Source organism: Lates calcarifer, linkage group LG24 (assembly GCF_001640805.2).
Source record: "Lates calcarifer isolate ASB-BC8 linkage group LG24, TLL_Latcal_v3, whole genome shotgun sequence".
NCBI lineage: Eukaryota > Metazoa > Chordata > Actinopteri > Centropomidae > Lates > Lates calcarifer.
This window is the reverse complement of record NC_066856.1, coordinates 14,490,035-14,513,682: the sequence shown is the minus strand read 5'-3', so window position 1 is coordinate 14,513,682 and position 23,648 is coordinate 14,490,035. Positions and strand designations below refer to the sequence as shown.

At 40.2% G+C, this 23,648-nt stretch overlaps 3 protein-coding genes across 3 annotated transcripts; 1 reads left to right on the top strand and 2 right to left on the bottom strand.

The window, feature by feature from the left end:
* Window positions 1-5,995: 5,995 nt before the first annotated feature.
* On the bottom strand, window positions 5,996-7,709 carry mrpl15 (mitochondrial ribosomal protein L15). The gene is given in 8 exon segments (XM_018693634.2): window positions 5,996-6,471; window positions 6,574-6,697; window positions 6,953-7,118; window positions 7,242-7,258; window positions 7,260-7,286; window positions 7,288-7,401; window positions 7,589-7,672; window positions 7,674-7,709. Coding segments are annotated over 8 exon segments (891 nt in total). The 5' UTR covers window positions 7,695-7,709; the 3' UTR covers window positions 5,996-6,133.
* Window positions 7,710-8,201: 492 nt separating this feature from the next.
* On the top strand, window positions 8,202-12,356 carry lypla1 (lysophospholipase 1). The gene is made up of 9 exons (XM_018693665.2): window positions 8,202-8,564; window positions 8,735-8,766; window positions 9,129-9,194; window positions 9,333-9,380; window positions 9,461-9,531; window positions 9,634-9,707; window positions 10,904-11,005; window positions 11,164-11,340; window positions 11,431-12,356. Exons 1-9 carry the CDS (start codon window positions 8,496-8,498, stop codon window positions 11,488-11,490), a joined length of 699 nt encoding a protein of 232 aa, XP_018549181.1. The 5' UTR covers window positions 8,202-8,495; the 3' UTR covers window positions 11,491-12,356.
* On the bottom strand, window positions 12,263-18,302 carry LOC108895012 (regulator of G-protein signaling 20). The gene is made up of 5 exons (XM_018693664.2): window positions 18,140-18,302; window positions 16,839-16,999; window positions 14,859-14,942; window positions 14,514-14,748; window positions 12,263-13,200 (listed from the first exon to the last, which is right to left on the bottom strand). The coding sequence occupies exons 2-5, from the start codon at window positions 16,994-16,996 to the stop codon at window positions 13,009-13,011; spliced, it is 669 nt and encodes a 222-aa protein (XP_018549180.2). The 5' UTR covers window positions 16,997-16,999; window positions 18,140-18,302; the 3' UTR covers window positions 12,263-13,008.
* Between the last annotated feature and the right edge of the window lie 5,346 nt (window positions 18,303-23,648).

Sequence of the window (23,648 nt, the reverse complement as noted above, 5' to 3'; positions counted from 1 at the left end):
AGATAAAAAGTATAATTGTACTATTTAATTCTGTAAAAGTTGGATTTGCCACATTGACCAAGGATTTTAGATCATTTTCTTTCCTCTTTAAATCACCATTATTAAAATATGTTTGTATTTTGACAATAATATCCCATATTTCCTTTATTCTCCTATTAAAACTGCATTAGGAAAATCAAATTACAGCTTTGGTAATGGGAGAGAAATGGAATCTAATCAATAGGTCTTGAAAGGCAGGCAGAGGAGTATTGATGGGTGAACATCAAAGTTTTCAGGAGGCATGGCTGGTTACTAATTACATTGTGGCTCTCAGCTCTTATCGGCCATTCACTGTCTCTATCAAAGTACATTTTACAGGACTGAAACAAACGTGATCAAGGCGTGTTTATTACACGATTACCGCGCACAAATATTTGCCCCCAAACATCACAAAAACTGATAAGTGTGCACAAATACAAAGGGGGCGTGATGAACTCACCTTCAGGGCTTGAGAAAGAAAAAAAAGACAATAATTTGCTGTGTTACAGTTATTATTTTAATTAGAGGATGAGGGGGGAAAATACCAAAAATAGACTGACTGACTTCCCAAAAAGGAAACAGCAGAGCAGGACTTGGCCGCTAAATCAAAGAGACAAAAGTGTATTGAAATCAGTCAAAACTCCAACAGAGATGCAGACTCACAGAAACTATTACAGCTGGCACTTTGTTCTTCTTTTTCAGCCCCAAAACTATACATCTGGAACATTTCTTTCGTCTGTTTATGTGTTATTTAAAATGAATACAGCTCAAAAATGATATTTTTGAAGAATAACAAACATCAAAAACTTTGTGAATATGATAAGAAATAAGAATAAAATGGGGAATCACTCACTGTGGAGTACACAGACACACTTTTTTGGGGGGATTAATTAAAATATCAGAATGTTTTACTTCCAGGAAAATGTATTAATGTATTAAAAGAGCAAAAATGTAATAAACCACCTCTGCAGAATTAATTATGGGTTTCTTATGGTGACAGAAAGAATAGGAGATGCAGATAAAGCAGCTAACACTAGATCCTATAGATTATTATGATATATAATGGATATTGTGTGTCATTTAAATGTTGTGTATCCACCACATACCAACTCTCCAGAAACTCCTGAGGCGTGTGATTCCGCCTTGGACTATAACAGGACGCCATTACAGGTGCTCGCTACCTCTGTATGGTTTCAATGAATATGTGTCTTCGGCGCTGACGACGAACATTATACAAACAATAGACGCCATTATGCAGACAGCGGCGACGATACATCTGCAATACACGGACCGGCCGGGCTTCGGTGGGTTAATACCTGCACCTGCACTGCTTTGTCCCCGGCAGACGAGTCACTTATGCAGCTTCTTTAAATTGTAAATACTGTGTATGATGACCGGGTTAATACACATGGAAAACCAGGGGAGTTTGGTGCATCTAAAGCAACGACATCTAACACTTTATTCATGCAGGAATATTCTTGTTAGGAAGCATTTTGGACTTTAACCCTGCAAAATAAGTGCATCAGAGCTAATGGAGCTTCATATCTTTAATCAAGACTGTGGCAAATTCAATAACAGAAGTGATTAAACTTTAAACTGTGCTTTGACAACTAGACTTAAACCTTTCTGTATCAGTGAAACTGATAAGCTGGCAGCATGTGGCTTTAGAAGAGGGAAGAAAACATTAAACGTCTCAAGAAATCAATAAAATAAAAGAATTAGGAAATATTTTATTTTGAAAATGATATTCGTGTGTTTTTATTAGTATTGGGTTGGTGGGAGTAGGTGTGTGTGTGTGTGTGTGTGTATCCCTTTTTTTCACAGCTTGTCAGAATTAGAGGTTGAATCCACATCCTCGGTGTTAAACGGGACACACGCTCCAATGCGCTGTGAAAAGCGTTAATGGATTTAATCAATTAGCTTGAAGGACGCAGCGTGAATACAATAACGTTAGTTTCGGCTGAGCCTCTCTGTGAATTGAGTCGGCTAAATATTAGACACTGTTCGGGGGTGTCAATATCTGGATTGTTAACCATCTCATTAACTTATTACTTTGACTTATAACTTATTTTGTGCCTTAATTCACCATCAGGATGTTTATAGACTTGTTTTGCTGTATTATTGAAAAAAAAGTGTCATTGGTCCTTTCTTCTGGCCCTCTTCATGAATCCTAATCTATGAGGTGACAGTAGGGTATCATTGCATTGTCTTGTAGCCAAACAAGCAAGAGTGCTGCAGCTGAATGGGCACTATGCTTTCTGAATAGGGACTGTTCTCTGTGTTCTTTGTGATCACAATGTGCCATTGTATTGGACAGAACTCATATATGGGACACTCCTCTCTGTCTTCACTCTGGATCAGTGATGGTCGAGGCTGGCACAGGTAGAGCTGTGTGCACCGTGTGGACGTGGGGTGACTTAGGGAGGATTTGCAAAGACCCTTGTGGATTCCTGGTCCACTCTGGATGGTGTTTGGGTTGAATATTGGCTGGATTTGGACTGACACATGTGAAGGCGAAGGATGTTTGGGATCACCTGAGTCCACATTTTTAGGTGTGACATGGAAGTTTTTGCATATTCCCTCAGGGGCTGCTGAACACTTGACCTCTCTTCTCTTAATATGGATGTTGCATTTGGATGTTTTCAGACTCCTCAGATGAAATGGAGGAAAACTACAGGAGTGTAAAACGAAGGGTCAGTGTCTTGACCTCTGATAATGAAGCACTGTATTCCAACCTGCTCCCCTCAGTGCCATCCCACCGACTTTCCTTACAGTGGCTCATTCATAAAGAGCTGCATTGTTTCATAGCTGGAAGGTGTGAAGGGGATATAATACTGTTGTCTCAGGTGACCGTGATCTTCGCAGCGAGGGACTATATTGCATTGTGTTGTATTGTATGGGCACAGCAGGCCAGCACCAAGATATACTCTGTCAAGACTCAGACACCATTCTATGCAGTGGTCTGTAACCCCCCCTGCCAACTCCACTTCTTAATCACATGTTTGAGGTGATTCAACAGTAGACCAAGGCCCACAGGGTCCTGAGTGCGAGCCTCCACACTCCCCTGTGTAAACAGCGCCCTGCCCTGGGCCCCTACGTCAGGCCAGCTGAGAGGATTACATGCCCCCTGGTGTAGACAGGCTTAATGTAGCCTCATTAGCAGAACACAATGATGCCCCCACCTCTGAGCAGAGATAACAGGCCTGGGCTCAGCCAGACTTCAAACACAGCTCCGACTCAGACTTAGAGTGTGGATGGTGCAGCACAGGAACGGGCGAGGCCAAAAGAGCTGAGGATTTACACTTTGGCACTGGTTTTATCCATCTTACATCACCGGTCAATTAATTGTTTAAGTCATTCATTAGGCATAAATGCCAAAACATACTATTTCAGCTTCCAAAAATGTGAGGATTTACTGCTTTTCTCACTTTTATATGACTGTAAAATGAATATCTGTGCTTTTTGAACTGTTAGCAAATAATTTGAAGATGTGGCTGATCTTTTTTTTAAATCATTCTTATTTAATACTGAAGGTAAAAGAGGACATTAGTTCATTACAACTCATCAATATGATTATATGATAGTGAAATGAAGACATAAAATAGATAAATAGTAAATACATAATACATTCAGAGACATATTAGATCAAATGTTTTGTAAAAGTGTAAGAAATTCATTTCTCTTTCATCATTTTTTAAACTATTTTCAACAATTCATCAGTAAATTATATCAGTAAATATAATTGTACAGATGCATGTATATGTATAATATTATTTTGTCTATAAATGAGTACCAGTGTGCTCTGTCTTGTTATATACAGCTGTCACTTCACTGGTTTTAGATCATCTTGCCAGAGAACTGCATGAAATGAGCCAGCTTGCTACCACTGGCACAGAAATGTTGATTAATGTGCACTGTCCTCATAAATTAAAATAATAACGATAAAATTCACTTAAGTGTGACCACATTCTAATTTTATTTCAGTCGTTTACCATGCAGACCTACTCAGACTGAGACTGGCTAATAGGGCAAAGCTCCTCTCATGCTGGAAAACAGCACTATTCTTTGTAAATTAGGAATTGTATTCTACACTGGCTGCTGATAAGAGTCTTATCTAAGGAATTGAATACATCTTCCAAGTCTTTTATTGTCCAGGCAGCTGAGCTTTAGCTGTCAGTGCCACAAAAGGCTATTTATTACATCAATGTTTTTGGACACAAATTGTCCTCAGGTTTCCCTCTGACCCCGATCCCAGACCTCTGCCACACGTCTCTCCCCAGCAGACAGAGGAGAAGGAGACCTGCATTTAGCTGTAATTAGCCCTAATTATTAACTGGAACTAGACTGAGACCTGTGAGACACCATGATATCTGTGTCTGTCTTAAACGGCTCATTCAAGGCGGCAGATAACCAAAACAATCTGCTCAACTCCACTAGCAATGCTTGAATGTTTAATTAAATAGTGTGAACTGGTTAGACTCAGACATTAGATTATTTGGAGCAGAAACCAGAGATAAAATGCCCGCCCCAAAACAGACTAACAAATCTTTTTAGCCAGAGTGAATGACTGTTTTCTTAATCGTAACTGATACTTGATTCAATTTCTTTATTCTTTTATGCAAACTTTCTGATGTTTGTGCCTCTCCACAAACTTTCAGCTCACTCTTTTTCTCCCTTTTGCTCGTCTGAGACCTGATACAAATTCAAAAGGATCTGCTGCTTTGAAGATAAGCGCTGTAGTTCTGCCATAAACAATGATTGTGCTGTTTCTTTCCTGTGGCGTGATTTATTTAAAGTATTATGCTGTAAGGATTTGGGCTGGTTTTCCTGGCAGGGCTGGCTGTGTACGTATCCACTACTTGTGTGGTTTATTGGATACTTGAGATTCAGGAAAACCACAAGAAAAAGTCATCAAAGTGTAACCTTTGACTCAGATGGTTACAAATTATGAAATCTGCAAATACTGTGAGAAACTCATCTTTAAAATGTTGCTTTTTTTATTGGCAACTGAAGTTGACTCGTTAAAATACATTAAATTTAGCTCACAGTTTGGTGCATCGTTTATTCTTGTCACTTTTATTTTTATTCCTGTATAATTGAGACCTGCCTACTAGTAACTAACATGGCTAAGGGGACTTTGTATAGAAACACAATGCTCGTGGTCTCGCGCACACACACACACACAAACATATGCTTCCTTTGATAAAATGTTTTTATACCAGTGCAAATTCTATGGCAGGGTCCCTTAAGACAATATCTGCGTAAAATACCAAGTTATTTATAGTGAATGTGCCATTTTGACTTCAAAAAATAAACACCAGCATAATGGAGAGTTCAAATACAGGGGAACTGGTATCCAGGACCAAAACCTGCAAGACTATATTCTGGTGCAGGCAGGGTGTAAATTGCCGTAACGTGTTGAGCGTAGTATCGCAAAAAATCTTAATGAGATTCTGTATTACAACAAGACTTATTTTAAGGCCTGGGTATATTTAAACACAGTGACAGTGTGAGTATCCTCGAGTGATAAACACCACATTAGGAATAAATCACAGTGATTTCATTACATATCAAAGCATAAACATTTCTTCGTGTCATTTTGTGTCCCGAAAAGCACAACCGGGCAAAGTTGTATATATGTGTTTGCCTGTGATTGTGCTTCAAGAGGGGGGGTGAGAGGGATCTTTTGAACGTCCATACCAGGATACAGCTGCCTATGACTAATTTCAAACTCCCCTTCTAGGGCCTAGGCAACCCATTTCACAAGTAACACACATCACCAGGCATCTGTTTCCTGTTTTCATTCTTTGAGTTATCTTATTTTCCTTATTTCCCCCTCACCTGTTACAGTTCACGTTCCTTCCATCATGCAGCATAGGCCGGTTGTGCTTCAACACGAGGTGGTCAGACGTTAGCCGCTCAAAATAATAGAGATACGACACTATAGAGGACTTAAACACCAATATAAAGAGAGATGTAGTTTTCAAGATAGTTTAATACACAGAATGCAGTTTATTGACATATTTTTCAATATAAAATGGAAACATGGACTCAGTATTTTCCTGATTTTTGATATTGAGATAATGTACATAACATTTAGTTTCACTCCTCACACCTATGAGCTGTAATATTTAAGCAGTTTCTCGTCAGTGGGTTTCAGTATCTTCTTCTCTGGCATGTTAACAACCCAGCCTGGAGAGAGGCCAAAGAAGATCTGTCGGACATCCTTCCTCATGGCAAGCATGTGATACAGTTCATCCTTTGAAATGTCTGGCAAAATATATCCATACTTCTGTGCCAGGGTGAGCCGGGCCTGCTGGATTTTCTCTGGGTCTGCCAAGTAACCACGGCTTTCAGCATCTCTGTAGTACGGGACCATATCCTCTCCTGGTAACATTCGCTTTGGAATAGGCTGCCCACGCATGAAAAACGGGATGGGCTTGATGAGAATCCCTGCAAAATGACAATATATTTTTTAGTGTTTTATATAAAATGCATGAGATTAAAATGCCTCAAGATAGGTGAGTGCTCACTGACTGGTCATTCTTTAATTACCAAGACTAATAGGATCATAGAAACTGGTTGTGATGACGCCTCCGTTCCTCTCAATAGCAGCTATGGCTCCTTCAGAAGCTCTCTGAACCTCAATGTTGATTTTTGCAGCAAAAATATCAGCGCCCTGGGACAGAACAAGCAGATGAAAGGTGAACTTGTGGCAGAGCAGGGGGAAAAAAAACAGGGGTTAGCAAACAGCAGCCTGATCTGTCTGTCTGGGACAACACTGTCATGTGGTGCCACCTACTGGCACAAGATGATCAAAGAGCCAGAGAGTGACATTCTCCTCCGAAATAGTTCTTTATCCAAACTGTAATCAGATTACTTAATTGTAAAAACTGTTTAAGCATATCTTTGTAAAACTCTGCAAAACTCCTACCTCATCAACAAGCTGGACTCCATAGTCCCTCTTCAGAGGCTGGACTGTCACTCCTCTGGCATTGACCAGCTGGGTCAGGTCTATGGGCTGGGTTGTGTCGACTCGACCCAGATCGATCAGGTACTGCAGTCGTTTCAAAGACAGAGGCTGGTACTGGGGACGGCGACTGTAGAAGAAGAGCACACAAGCATGTTTACACAAGAGCATGAACATAATAGTGCAGGATATTGTTGTAGTATGTACTGTGCATATAAATATAGCACTTGCACTGGCTAGCATCAGCTTTTACCTGTGTCCTTCATTGAAAGCCATATTTTGGAATAGCCAGATAAAATCGGGGTCTGACCCCCCTCAAAGCCCAGCCGAGGCCGGTTGCCTCTCTGTCGCTCTCCTTTATGTCCTCGGCCACTTCTGTTGCCACCATGTTGTCCTCTGCCCCTCTGTTTGTCCTGAAATCGGAGAAAATGTAACGAGGTGCTTTACTAGTTTGCTAACGCATCATCTTGTAAGAACAACTGACAGAGGGTTAGCAACAGTCTCCACTGCCTTACATTTGATAGCAGGCTAACTAGCTTCGCTAGCAACAGCCCGCTGCTAACAACAACTATAACACAGATGAAAAATGAAACCCTTACCGCTTTTAGTGGCTCCTGGTTCAGGCCGCAAGTTCGCTAAAGATATCCGCGGCAGGCTCTGCAAAACGTCTAGCGCTTTGCCACCCTGGTTTTTTAGGGAAAGACATGTTTCTGCTGCTCACATGTCAAAGATAACCAAACCAAGGACATGTAGGTCACGTGACAGAGGTGAGCGGAAGTACTTCTTGTTCAGTTCGACGACGTTTCGAAATTAAAAGCACGACAGTCAAAGTGAGCTGGATAAACTGTTGAATTATTTTAGGTCGGATTCCAAGTATTTTTGGTGATTTTCATTAAATATTAGTTTTATAGAGGCATAATAGCAAATATAAATGCTTATTTAATGGGTAAACAGACCAAATAACGACACTGTAGATTTCAAAAATATGGGTCAAAGCTCATGACATGTGTTAAAGTACATATTTAATATTTCTTTTGTAATTTAACACTGGTATTGTTATATAATCTCATTGTGATGCTGAAGCATGCTTTGCTGTCATTATTGAGGATTTAACAGTTATTAAAGCGGCGCTCAGTGACATTTCAATGGACCAATCTCTGCTTTGCATGTGTGAAGGACCTCCTAAGAGAGCCAATCACGTAGCGGTATGGGCGGGACAACGAGGCGTGTCGGTGCAGCTGGCGAGTAGCGTCCGAGCGGTTAGTGTGATCCGGCGGTGTATTGTTTTGCACAAAATTCAACTTCCAAAAAGAAATTCACGACTGCCAGCGGTAATACGAGGCTGGTGGACGTCGACCTCCATATTCGGTCGACGTTTGTCCTTCAGCTGTCTCGTATTTGACAGCCAGAGGTGGACTGAGATCGACACAGATTGACATTTGGGGGATATCGTTATTAGCTAACAGTTAGCTAACTTCTCCCTACATACCAGCTGCCTCAGCGCTGTATGTGCGGCAATAACATGTCAGCGCCTTTACCTGCCATTGTGCCTGCTGCCCGGAAAGCCACTGCGGCGGTGAGTTCACTGGGACAAACTGTGGATTTACATCTAGTTTGCACTCAGATCAAAAGCAGTTGTTACTTCCAGTCATAGCTACTTAGTTACATACAATACAAGCTGCCAAACCCTGACATGTGTGCGCTTGTCCCTGCCCCCTGTAAATAGGTGTGTTTGTTTTTTTACAGGTGATATTTCTGCATGGCCTTGGTGATACTGGGTATGTGATGAAAGCATTTTTTCCATTGCTGTTGCCAAAGTATTAGTCTGTCACTCACAAAGACAAAACGATTGTATTCAGTCGTACACTTACATTATTTTCTAGCTACTCTGCAGATTCAAGTTAGCAAAAATAAAATGAAATATAATCAACAAGTACACTGACTATTACAGGTTAAGACTGATATTTAGGACTTTGTTTTAGGGGGAAAGAAAATCACAAGAGTACTTTTGCTTTTGGCTTTTCAAGTGTATTTTACTTGCAACAGAGTATTTCTACACTGTGGTATTGCTACTTTTACGCAACAGATCTGAGTACTTCTCCCTCCACTGACTGTATTTAATGTGTTTTAATGTTGACAGGCATGGCTGGGCAGAAGCTTTCGCAGGCATCAGGATACCACATGTGAAATACATCTGTCCACATGCGTAAGTATTCACACTGTCTTATTTTTGAATATAATTGGCTTCAAGAAACTTGTCAACACTTTTTTATGGTCATAGCAACATTCATGCGTCTTGTGCAGTTAAGTTAAATATGATGTTACTTTTCTCCAATGATTACAGCCCCACCATGCCTGTGTCTTTGAACATGAGAATGTCCATGCCTTCTTGGTAAGTATTTTTACATATTTTACTACTTTGTGTGATTGTCACATACATGCTGACCCTTGCGTTTGTTTTCTCATTCACAGGTTTGACATCTATGGGTTGAGCCCAGACTCAGATGAAGATGAGACTGGTATTAAAAGAGCGTCAGAGAACAGTACGTCTATAAAAATTACTGAAACTTTTTATTTATGTTAGGCATTTGCAGCATGTTGTTTTTTTGTTACATAAAGTGTTTGTCTTTGTAATTTCTCCACAGTTAAAGCCTTGATAGACCAAGAAGTGAAGAATGGAATACCTTCGCACAGAATTATCCTGGGTGGATTTTCACAGGTAAGTGTGGCATGTAAGCAGATGATGTGTTACATAACCCTGCTTTTACTGTGATTCACTGCTTATGTACATAATGCATTTGAATAACCTAATCCCAAAGACACACACATAAATGCACTTCTTAAGGGGCAGAATGTTAAAATTTAAATATCTAAATTTGAAAAACAGGACTTGCACATTTATTAAATGCTATGAAGCACAGATTTATTATTGCACTTCTCCTTTGGAGTGATGTAACTAAAATTTTGAATGGATTATAGTGTATTATACTTACACGTAATTCTGAGTGTGATGATTTACAAGTCTAATATTACAATAACTTGTAATACAAAATTGTTGAGGTTTTATTTTCAATTACTAGGAAGCACAAAAATTAGCAGGTTATACAAAGATGTGGGCAGGATAAGTCCACAACTCTTAAGTTATTTATAGTAAAGCACAGGAATTAAACATAATTTAATGAGTAGAATTACAAGGGTTGGCAGAAATAGCATTTTAGATTCAAGCAGAAGTTTGACATTTTGTGAAAAGGGCTGATTTGCTCTCTGGCAGAGGGTTAGATAAAAAGATTGTCTGAAGATGTCTATCCATTAAATATGATGCTACAGCCAGCAGCTGGTTAGCCTAGGTTGGAAATAAGGCGAAACATGTACCCTGGCTCTGTCCAAAGGTAACAAAATCAACCTACCAGCACCTCAAAGCTCACCAATTCACATACTATTTTTCATTTTTTTTAATAGTGTGAGTATAAGAGGTATAAAAAAACAGCATTTCACCATTTCATAGTGGGTTATATGCAGGGAATATTTCCTGCATCCCTGAAGTTGCTAGACAACCAGAAGAGACTCCATAATGTTGCTGTGCCTGGCCAAGAAACAGTTGGGCACATAACCCCCTGAGCTGTTCCTTTCAGTATCGACCACAAGGTCAACGCATCAGTTGGCAGTGTCTCTTTGTGCAGCTCCAGCTCTGCAGCAACACACACAGTGGTCTACAACACTGCACTGAAGTAACCTGCATGTCAACATTTAATTACACATGCAAGCAGACAAATCTCACATTAATTTTAGAGAAGAACCGTTGGGGCTGCTTTTGGCATGCGATAGGCACCTGAAATCTCCAGTCTTATGAATTTTTTATGTCTCTTTTGATGATAAGCTAAAGAGAGTTGTTGTGTTGTGTTTGTATTTTTCCAGGGGGGAGCGTTGTCTCTCTACACAGCTTTGACAACTCAGCAGAAACTTGCTGGAGTGGTTGCTCTGAGCTGCTGGCTTCCCCTCCGCAACTCCTTCCCCCAGGTAAAAAAAAAAAAAAAAACTTTCACAATCTTCTAATTGCCCAAATTTCATAACAAACTCTTCTTTTTATTGAATTAAGGTTTAGGGATATCCCATAGCCAAGTCATAATCTGCCGTAATCGGATAATATGAATAATCCTAATCTCTTCTATTCTCAGGCCGCTGCCAACAGTGCTAACAAGGACATGCATGTCCTACAATGCCACGGTGATGCAGACCCCCTGGTCCCCTTTATATTTGGCAGCCAGACAGCAGAGAAGATGAAAGGTCTCATTAATCCTGCCAACATCACCTTCAAGTCGTACCGGGGCCTACCTCACAGCGCCTGTCCAGAGGTCAGTGTGGGAAAAAGTCACATTTTGACACTGGATTTCTGGTTGCGTTCTGTATTATACATTTTTTTGTTTTCGTTTATGTCTCTGCAGGAAATGGTGGATATCAAACGGTTCATAGAGAAGCAGCTTCCTGCCATCAGTGACGAATGAACCCGGGAGTATCCGTACGACCGCACAGCACCATTAGAGTCCTCTGGGACCGACTCCAGGGCGACTCCGTGGACTCGAGGAACCACTGACTTACTTGACAATAAAACCACGCTGCTAACTCATAGAGCCAGACAGGACTGAGGTTGCCACACGTTAGCCCAGGAGAGGCATGAGTGGAACGATGCTGCATCCTGACCTGGAGCCACACATGATCCTCAGTGTTACAGTAGAGTAACATTAGTTGCTTGATTGTAAAGCTATTCGCCATTGAGACAAGCCATTACCAGGAAACGTATGTATTGGAATAACTAGGGCTATACTTTATGGTTTAATACTTACTACCTTACAATAAATGGCCTGTTGTTAAATTTTTTTAATTAATGTAGTCTATTTGTAGTAGCACTGAAATTAGTCCATTAGTCGATTAATTAAGGCATTTATCAAGCGAAAATGCCAAACATTTGTGGCTTCTACCATCTCAGATTTGAGGATTTCCTGATTTTCTGTGTTTTAAGTTATTGTAAATTGGATATTGTTTGAGTTTTGGATTTGTCGTCAAATCAAACAACCAATTTAAAGTCACTAACTTGGGCTTTTCATAACATGTGATTGGTATTTTTCAGGTTATTTGACATCACAGAACAATGAATCTAAAAAAAAAAGGCCTAGCAAACAAAGCACATATCACATTAAAAGTATATTAGAGCAGCTTATTTTACCATGAGAAAGTATTGAATATTTTGTGAATGTTCACAACACACGACAGCAAAAACAACATACGATTGTGCTTTATTTAATTTGTGAGAATTCAAATAGCTATTTCACACAAATATCTTTTTAAATACACAAATATATCAGTGGTCATGGTCATGTGTTCAGTTTTATTTTTCCCTGTTCTGTTTAAATTAAATATAGTTATGACTAATATCACAGTATTGAAACACACAGACAAGATCTATTTTTCGGGTATCAGCTCACTGAGATGTAAAAACGTTTTTATCTTTGAGAAGAGCTGAAAGCACCAACATATGAAGTCATTGTCGCACCATTCATGTTAGACCAAAGGTGCTATTGTAGAAGATCTTATTCCAAGGCACTTTCCTTCTTCTTAAGTTACTGTTAAATAACTACTAGTTTCTACAAGAACTGGATATGCATTAAGGCTCACAATATACCTAAATACAAATGCAGTGCTCACAGATACATGCTTTCCCTCATTAAACAAGGTAGAAAAGTGCAATGTCAAGCGCTAGGGAATATATAAAAATATAGATATGTTTTTGAACAAGTAACTGATGCTGGACCTAGCATTTGTTCTTGTTTGCTCCAAGGATTTTGGTAAGCTAATCATGGGTAAATAAACAGCAGTTACAGCTGGATAAAGACCGGTTTTAAGTAGTGTTCATTTCCCTGTCTGTCTTTCTCTAAATAGCAGGACTCCAACAGGAAACACAAAACTCCTTCGGGTGGGACGCATGCGCCATTTTTGAAAAGCTAAAGTGTGTGGCAGTGGAGAGTCTATGGCTCAGGGGGAGGAGGCTCCTCCAGGCTCTTGAGCAGATCCGTGTATGCAGTCGAGTTTATGAAGCGGGGGTACGAGTCTCTCTGCATCAGCGTGTAGATCTGCTGCTGAGCGTCGTCGAATGTGTGCGAGGTCGGCTCCAGCATGTTGCGGTTTATCACCTCTCGAACGCGAGAATCCAGACTGACCTGGAGGAGACAGAGAGTGGTGATCAGCTAAATAAAAGCACATCACATAGAGCTGATGTGGAGAGTTAATCAATCAATTATTAATTAGAAATTAATTAGACAGAAAATTGAAATGTGTAAATGGCTAATTCCAATGGCTCTAAGGGTCACCAAAGCAGACGACCTATTTCTACTGAAGCCCCAAACAAAAAATACCTCAGTCTTGGCTGTTTCATTATGTTGAAGTGTCCACAGATGATGAGATGCATAAAAGCTAGTTCAAGGCAGTTTTTACAGACAATTTGTCTGTAAAACACCTACAAGTATTAACACAATACGCCAGAAAGAAGGTATGTGAGTTTGTGAAAACAAAAAAGAAACTTAATTTGTTGTCTCTCTTTAATTGTCATCTATTTATTTTTAAGAACAATGCCAAACATTTACTGTTTCTTGCTGTTTGTGAGTCATATGCTGTCATATTGTATAATTACAGAAATAGTTTGACATTTTTTGAAATCCACTCTCATTTTCTTGCCTTGAATTTGATGAGAAGATAGTTACCACTGTTACATCTGTCTGTTAATTATGAGGCTGGAGCTAAAACACTGTTAGCCTGCTGTTAGCTTAGATTAGCATAAAAACAGGAAACAGCTAGCTTGATTTGATTCTCTCTAGAGTTCAAAAATATACCTGCAAGCACCTAAAAGCTCACTAGTCAACATGTTATATTTTGTATGTTTAATGCAAACACAATCTAAAAAGGTAAATATGTGAAGGTGTGGTTTTCTGGAACTGTTTGGCTTTAGAGGCACTAGCTAGCTGCTAGCTTTCCTCTGCTTCCAGACTTTATGCTAGGCTAAGCTAATCAGCCCCTGGCTCTGGTTTCATACTTCTTTGGTGCAGAAACATGAGAGTAGTATCAATCTTTTCATCTCACCATGAGCAAGAAAGCTAAAAAAGTGTATTTCCTGAAATGTCACCTGTTCTTGAAGAGTAAAAAAAAAAACAAACATTTTTGGGTTTTGCCCTGCTGGTCAGACCCTTTAAAAGTAATTTGAAGACATCTCATTGTGATCTGGACGACCATTATGGGATTTTTTTTTTACATTGTGTAGACAAGTTTCTGCAGCCATAAATTAGTATTTTCATGATGAATTAATGTTGATCCATCACAATATACCAAGGCCTGAAATTGGTTAAGTCTTTACAACTGCTTGGTTTGTCTGACCAATAGTCCATGTTTAAATGTACAATAATATTTAAAATACTGAAAATCCCCCCATTTAAGAAGCTGAAACCAGAGTGGGTTTGGCATTTTTGCAGGTTCAGCTCACCTCTTTAGGGGAAAGGATAGAGATGAAGTCCTCATATATTTGACGGACTTTCTCCTCCACCACAGTCTTGTTGGTCTCCTTTTTGAGCTCCTCGCAGGCAAGCCAGAACATCATGTTTTCCTCGCTGAACTCTGTCCGCAGGAACTGCCTGAAGCAGCCGCGACCTGCCGCACTTTTCATCACCTTCTCAAACGACACCGACCAGGAGCGGGCATCTTCCAGAGTGGGCTTCGGGCTTAAAAACAAAGGTTCACAACGGCTATTTAATTCTCCTTATGACACCACACTGTACATTATGAAAAATGTTGTGGAAATATTCCTTAGAGGATTTACAATGTTTATTACCTTTCTTCACAGTTAGTTGTTCCCTCTGTCCTGTGTTCAAAAGTGGATCTCTGAATTGTCTCATCCTCACTCCTAACAGTCAAACTGGAAGGAAAAAAAAACACAGTGAAAACTTCTTTGCTTTGATCATGTGGCTATTTAAAGTAACTTGACAACCAGGTTTGATTCTGTAGTGGAACATTTAAAATAGCTCTAGAGTACTTTAAATGTCAGCTTTTCTTACTAAAAATAATACATAAAGTAGAATGAAAGAAGATACATATTTCTGTTGAACAAAAATCCTCCAGATGAGACAATCTTAGAAGGATGTGGTTGAAGGATGTAGTAAGAGTCCCTGATTGTCCTCATACTTTTGGCCATCTACCATATGTTTCTTCTCACAAAATGTAATTAAAGACGTCCTAGGAGTATTTATTTTGTTACATAGCATCAATTACAGTCTAAAAAACGATTGATTTTCTGTTTTCAGCATAGCATAACCCAGGTATATGTTGTTTTTTCCACATTCAAATTAACAGAACACCTACGGTACATTCAGCATGATCCACTGGGAGCGTTTGCATATTTAGTAAAGTGTGTCAACTGTCCACCTCATCCTGTGGGGATCACCTATGCGTAATTAAAATGTTCCCAACACCTGATGTAGCAGCTGGCTGTAGACTAATTGGTTCAGGTGAGAGTCCACCGTGAGCCATCCCATCTGGGAATGTGGCTGTTGTAGCTGTGCAACAATTAGGTGGAATTGACATGGATGTAGAGACAATACCTATTACTCATCCCCGGTGGGGTGAATTAACATGGCCGTGTTCTGCACACAACGGGTTTGGCTGTGCTCAGAGGAAGCTCAAGTAAACGGCTGATAATTCCAAAACAGATTAAGACTCCTGAGGCCTCCATCCAATGAGATCCAGCGCGGGTCACAGGACCACTCTGAACCTGTTTTTCTGGGATCATGGTGTGAAGCTGCAGTGTTGTTGCATGTTTGCAAGGATGGAGGCAAAAAGGAAGTTGCATCCTCTACTGAGCGACCAAATGAGTGATGTCTTCACATCATAAAATGATGCATGGTGCTGTCTCATATCACATAAGCCACAAGTAAATAATAATGCTATATAGACGTGTTACATATCTGTGTCCCAGAGAAAACAAAATTTCTGCTGAAGAATTCCTCTCACTTTCAAATAGCTATACTTGTTCTGCGCAATTTAACTGCGGTGGAATTTTTCACACGTGATAAAATTTAGTACCAACATTTTCCAAAGCATGTGTGTAAGATTCGGACTGCTGCTAGCTGCAGTGCACATGCAGAAAATCAAACCTAGCATAGTAATGATTAATATACGTATAACACAGTATGCTCTTAAAATCATTGAAATGACAAGTAATGCAGGTGTGACAGGAAATAGATGCATAAAAGAATCAAATATACACATTTGAGAAGGTGGGCGATGCTATTTTTGCATATAAAATGACGTTGATGTCAAATTACTGCAGAATAATGTTCTGTGTATTGACTGATCGATTAATCAATCAACTGTTTCACTCCTACTTTGGACCTAACTGCCTTTTTGCTTTATTTTACACAGCTCTGGTTTGAAACAGGGCTGCTACTTTCTCAGAAACATGATACAACAACTGTGTAAACTGAGATAAATCAGAGGCAGAGGGATTTGTGCTTCCTGAAGATGTTTAGAGCATGGGTAATACTTAGTATAAGCACGTATAGATAATGGACGGATGGAAATTAGCATCCCAAAACCATCATTTCAACCCTGAATGTGTCCAGTAATCAGTCAGTAAATCACAGTGTGGAGGAAGATAGGTATTTACTGAGCTACACAGAATACAGTTAATGGGCCCTTAGTTGCCCCTCCGCCTTCCTCCCCCTCCCTGTGCCTTGGACCACATCTCCCCCATCTCCAGCCCTGGCATGTGTGTGTGTGGGTGGGTGTGTCAGAGAAGCAAGTGCAGCGTTATTACCAGGAGCAGCTACAGCAGCAGCACCAGCAGAAGCAGCAGGCGTTTGAGGCGTTGGTGGGGGTGTTTCCCATTCTGTGGCGCGCTTGGAGGACACTGGCAGCTGCTTCCTGATGAACCTGCATCTGTCTCTTACGCATCTCCACCCGCTCCGAGCCCATGGACTGCGAAAAGGGAGAGACCACAGTTGAGAGCCCGTGCTCGTGGAGGGAAGGGGAGGGGAGGCTTTTTTTTAAACTGGGAAGATTATTACCGCATTAAGCTGGAGCATCACACACAAACGCACACACACATCACATCACAGTCCAAGAAATCACACGAGATTAAAGATCTGACAGGAGGCGTGCAGATCCAGAGAGGCCTGAATCTTCCTTAGAGAAAAAATAATTCAACTTGGCTGATAAAGCAATAAAACCTCAGGCAATCTTACCCTGAAATCCTGCAAATTATTTGGATTCTTTCCTAAAAATGTACACTATCTGAAGCGATGGAAGCCGTGTCTTGCGGAATGCACGACCACTTCATGATCATGACGCGTTGGGGGTCAACTTCTGTGCAAATGCAACCTCAAATAATCGACATTTTCCTCATTTTTTAAACAAGAAAACAGAAGTGTCGCTCGTTTAGGTTCAGATATCCCAATGCAAACAGCTCGAGGAACCACCAAATGGCAAAAAATATATATATATATCCTACCGGTTTGTTGGATCATGCTGAATGTAACAAAACCAAAATTGTGATGAGCAATAACCCTCCTCCTTCACCACCACCACCACCTCTCTCCTCCTTTCCCTCTCTATGAAGGGATGAGCGGCAATGATAGCGACAAGGCGTTACTCTTGGACCGCAGCAATCGCATCCATCAGTCGCATCCTCCGGAGGATACACACACACACACACACACACATTGATGGTCGATTCATGAAATGCAATTACCCCCCAAAGCAGCCAGAACGCAGCCATTTATAGAAACACAATGAAATTATTTGATCGGGAAAGCTGATAATTCACAGATGATTTCTTTTTATTCTTTCAACGCAGAAAAGCAGCAGATCTGCAAATATTTACACTGGTTTTATCAACGAGTTATACCATTTTAATGCAGATCACAATATGCAGGAATGGTCCAGTATGAATCCTAATATTTCTGGTTGCTGGAGCATCCACATAAAGACGCTCCAGCCTCACTGGATCCTGAATGATCCGCCTTATTCTCCTCAAAAAGACGCACAAACACGAGGATTTCTAATGATTTCTAAAGGCCTACGCTGCTGAAAACCCCCCAAATATAAACGTGTACTCACTGTGTCACCATGAATGCCAGAATACAGGTGATTTTTTTTTTTTTTTGGCTCGATCACATCCGTCTGCCTCGACTTGACACAAACCAGTTGGTTTCCTCTATGCGCATGCGTTTCCCTGCAAGTGTGAAAAAGATTTTTCTGCGCCCATGCGTTTAGCGGCCAGGACACAATGTGCGCTGCGCTGTAACAGACGGCTCCTTCAGGACAAGGCTGGAGCTGGCAACACAATTGCATGGCACACATAATGCTGAGATTTTAGTAACTGATTATTCTGTTTTGAGACAAGCTGCTGCTGTTGTGTTAACGATAAACTTTCCTGTATTCATGTTTTTGTCCCTTTCAAACCCCCATCAGGAGTCATTCATAAAACAACATGGGAATATAGGAGTTTATTAATATTGCATGGCAAATGCTTCATTTCTGTGACTGTTGTTGGAATGACGCGCGCTCTGGATATTCAAACAAATCTGAAAGGGCAATTCCCACATCTGCAACTTCAGCTTTTCCTGATGCTCCCAGCAGGCCCAGTACTTCCTGTGTCCACCAGAGGGCAGTGACGGTCTACTTCAACACAACACGCTAGGACACCCGCCCCCCCGAGAGTGAGTCGAGAGAGGTAGAGAGATAAGACTTAATTGTGTGTGTGTCACCAAACAGAATTTTTTGTTTGGCCCTAAAGACTCTGTGTGTAGAGATGATCCAGTGTGGTATATACTCCTGACTATTATTGTTATTCAATCAATACAGTACTGATTCCCAAACCCTTCTGGCTTGTGTTCCCTCACAAATATCAGTGTACCTTTTTGAATGCAGGACTTGAATGTGTGTTACTGCCAGAAACAAAATTGGCCTGAAATAACCTGTCGGGTGTAGTCTCTCTCTGGGTGTGTTTGTAACATGTAAAACTCCTCTTCAGGCCATATAACCTCTGAACTCTCATGAGGGATACAATGGACATAAACTGTGTTTTCAGTGGTAACATTGCAGTTCTAAATGCCAAGTAAATGGCAGTAACTTCACTGTGGCACAGTCACATCTTCCAAACACACACAGTGGTGGAGAACTAATGAATCCAAATATATTTTCTTTCTCTTGCTCTTCAACGTCAGTGCACAGCACATATAGTGGAATGAGATTATCCACTGCGGCTGAACCTGCAAATATGACACTGGAAATATGCTAAATGGTGATTGCAGCAGAGGAGGAATATCCATCCCCTTCCACTATGTGTGTGTGAAACAGCTATAAAACAAATTCAATACACAGAAGTCTCTCAGTCCAAGTCTCGTAATAAATCACACATCTTGTAGCTGTGGTAATCTTTGAGAGGGATTGCCTCTCTAATGGACCCTGCTCTCTGGTGAGATAACTGTTACTGTGATCTATAGCTGGAACATATCAGCACATGTGTGAGTGTTTCAGTCTTTTCACATGGGTATAAGCACCTATAAACTGCCAGCAAACCTACTTGTACTGTAGCTGTATCATTTCTAAATTCAATACAGTATCAGTTTCAGAGCTCGCAGCCTCGCACCAAAAAGATCCAGCCTTCCAAAACACATTCAGTAAATCACCCAGCCGGCTCTCTGCTGAGACATTAACGTTCACTCTGGTTATTATGTTCCCCACTTTCCCAGTCTGGAGCTCCATTCTACACAAGCCATTATTCCTACTATGGCAGTGAGTAAAAATTCTTTAATGAGTTGAAGCTCAAAAGTAATTGTTTTCTGCTCATTTTTGCTCCGTAATTTAAAGTAGAGCTACTCACCGTGAGGCTTTCTACTGAGTTTATCTCAGAGCCACAGAGGTTCCCACTTTAATGACTCCTCTTCATTTTTTTTTTACTCTGGGTGATTGAATGCCTTTCTTACAGAACCCCACAGCTCGGATGGACTGTTGCATATCAGAGTGAGATGGAGGCAGGGATCTGCTGTGCAACATGAGTTCTGGAGGGTGAGGAAACCTGGATGTGTCCTTAGGTTAATCACATTCTCTGCTGACAGATCTGACTTAATTTAAAGAATTTTTCAAACCAGTTTAACAGTCTGACTTAGTTAAATGCAGTAAATGTAGCAACAGCACAGTGTAGAAATACTCAGTTACAAGTAAAAGTCCTGAATTCAGAATTTTACTTATGAGTATTGGCCTCATGTGTACGTGGAGGCAATTTTAATTATTTTATCTACTGCTGGGTAGCTTGTGAATTTCTAGCCTAGGCATCAATAAACAAAATATGCCATCATTTATTTATTTATTGGTTGCATTTTTTCTATTATCAATCTGAATCTGCGGAGACAGTATTTGAGTAAAGCTACTTAGTTACTTTTCACCAGTGATTATTAACCAAAGAGAAGGAGGAAAAGTTGGTGAGAAACTTGAAGTGCATAATGCAAAGTAGGTAGTTCTATTTTAATCTGCCCTATTTAGTAGTTCCAAAAAGAACATGCATAGTGGATGAATGGGTTATAAAGAAATGGACTTCGTTCTTGATGGTCAAACCAAGCCAAACCAAGTCAAATCTCATTTTGAATGATTTCAAACATGAGCTCATCATAATGGTTTATCAATCAGGGACAGTTATTTTTCCAATGTAAACTTCAATGCACATGTAAGAACAATTTTCCCACTGTTAGTGAACTGCAGCTAATTTCCAATTTAACTCCGAGCAGAGCTTTAACACTGGAGGAAATTGCTTTGCCGCAACTTTCACCAGCTGCAGGCGACTATAAGGATTGTTATTGCCTGCAGGAGGCAGCGGCAGAGACAAGGAACAGACGACCTCCGACTGCACACAGCTCGACAGAGGGGCGTCATCATTCAGCTTAATGCTGACACTTTCATTTTATAAAATGAGGACTTCACAAGTATCATTTTCCTCCGGGCCCTTCACAGACTTCTAAAGTTTTGGTTACAGTTGTCATTTTCAAAGACTTGTTTGTTTGGTTGTGGAAAGCAATATGCTGTGACAGGCACTCACAGTGAACATCATCTATATGATTCTTTGCAGCAGGGAGGTGGAATCATGATGATGAATATTACCTTTCTAGGATTTTCAGCAGAGCATTAAACTTTTACATTTCTTATTGAGGACTAGAATTAAAAATGTATGTTTCCTGACTTCATCCTGTACAACGTGCTATTTCTGCATGCATGGTGAATAATGCTACCAAGACCTACCAGATCTGTGTGTACCTGTACTGCATGTTTTTGATGTGGGTCCAAAAGAATATGGACACCCAAACATTACAGTTTTATGTTATTGCTGAAGATTTTAATTGAAAACCATTGGCATTAATATGCTGCTGTGACAGCCTCCATTCTTCATCCTGAGGGAATTCAGTGAGGTTGCAGTCAGTCATCAGGTTCGTCCACACCAAACAGAGCCTCACTTTGTGCACAGGAAAACTGTTGCCACACAGCTGGAAACAAACTATTGTGTCTAAACAGTAGTCCCCACAGTGGAGAAGCCAAATGTGAGAGACTAAAGGGATATCAAAAAGAGAAATATCACTGTTTGTGTTAAGTTTTTTAAAACTTTGTTTTGATTTTTGCTTTTTTATGTATTAAATACTTGTTACTTTCACTTATTCAGGCCTCAGATACTCCAAATCTCCTTCAAATGCACACAACACAAAAAATCACTCTTTGGTCAGAGAGTGATATACTGTAGCCATAACCTCTTAGAGAAGTTGCCTTATTTCTTTTCAGAAGAAAGGAAATGCTAGTGTAAAAGATCGTTGTATGGCTGAAACATTAAGATCTCCTTTCATTTCAGAGCAAGCCTTGCCACAACCGAGACAAACAACACCACAACAAAGGTCAGGGATGTCCACATACGTTTGAATGTGTAGACGAAACAATGGTATAAAAGAGCTCAGATTAGGAGTAGAGATTATGTAATGACATATGTACATCCAATAGATGAGAAATATAGTGTATGTGTATGTAGTATGATTTCTGTCCATTGCTTTTCTATCCTATTAAGGTATTTTAAAGTGCTCTTTACCTGTACATACACTCAGAGGGGGACAATAACAGGAGATCCTGACATTAGCATAATGTAATCCAACACAATAGCCCTGCAGTCAGAGTGCATGTGATTCCTGCACTCCCAGGGGAAGAGGCTGTAATGAGAAGCACAGAGTGCAGGTAATGGAGTGATGAGGACAGAGGTACTTCATATTCATGCTTCATTCACTGCTAAACAGCAACAGTGTCCACAGAAAGTCTGAAGGTAGCCTACACATGCAAGGGAAAAAAACATCAGAAAAAAACATCTATTTTTTGATTCTCTGATGTGTTTTTCTTCATTCACCAGGGAAACTGAAATCACTTGGTGGATCGACGTTTGGTTTCTGTTGCAGTCTGACTCGATCTGTCATTCAGCCGTCAAGATAAACTGAAGGTATACATCTACCTCCTCTCTGTCTCTGATTGCTCATACATCCTGTAGATGCCCATAGCAACACCATGCATCTTGTTTTTTTCAGTGCAGCCAGTCAGGTGACAGCTCTCTGCCTTTTAACATTTGTCTGGAAGCCTGTTAAGGTTTAATGTTCTGCCTCCCCTATTACTCTGTTTTAAGGTTTAACTTGTCTCCTGTGGACAGAAATGTGGAAAATACAGCAACTAATTAGAGATCTCCCAGGAATAAAACCAAGGCTGGGAGAAATGGAATATGTTCCTCCAGAATAATTGGACTGACACAGTGAAGACTATACTGCTGCACTGAGGCAGTAAAAAAAGCAAAAAAAGAACCGGTGTCTTTCCTTCCACCTCCTTCATGCCAGTTGATCTAGTATTTCAGGATCTGCCAGCAATCTATCTTATTCTTTCATTACTGGAGATAGATTTATCTACCTATATGTATGTATGTGTAGATTTATCTATATGCATTATCAGAAACTGCATGTGTTCAGCATTACTTTCAATTCCCCAGCAGAAACACAGTTAGCTATATAATACATGCTGCTCTACGAAGGGAAAAATAGGAAGAGGAGAAGCAGTACTTGAGAGAGTGTAGGTTGGACAGCAAGTTGTGCAGCAGATAGAAAGGTTGTATTGCTTTCACGCTATAGGCTAATTATATTGCCACAATAACAATAGTTAATATTATTATTAATAATTGCCGTAGAAACTAAATCATGCCTAGAAATGCAGTTATTGTGTTAATCATCTGCACAGACAACAAGAGAAATTCAACATCCACCAACATGTTATTTTACCTTTCTTGTCCATTTTAATCAGTTTGTATAAACTTTACTAACTGATTATTTACAGCTTGAACTTCATAAACCTTTCTATGTTTTGCTAAGTATCTGTCTCACTGATATTTACATTTAAACCAATAAAATAAAGTCTTTATGTCATGGTCTGACCCGTGTGTGACTCTCTGGACTCTTATTATTGTTATTTCCTGTTTTATTTTGAAAATACCTTCCTTGTGTGTTCGTTATGGTTTTACTTCCTGTCTTTATTTTTCCTCACCTGCGTGATTGCTTGCCCCGCC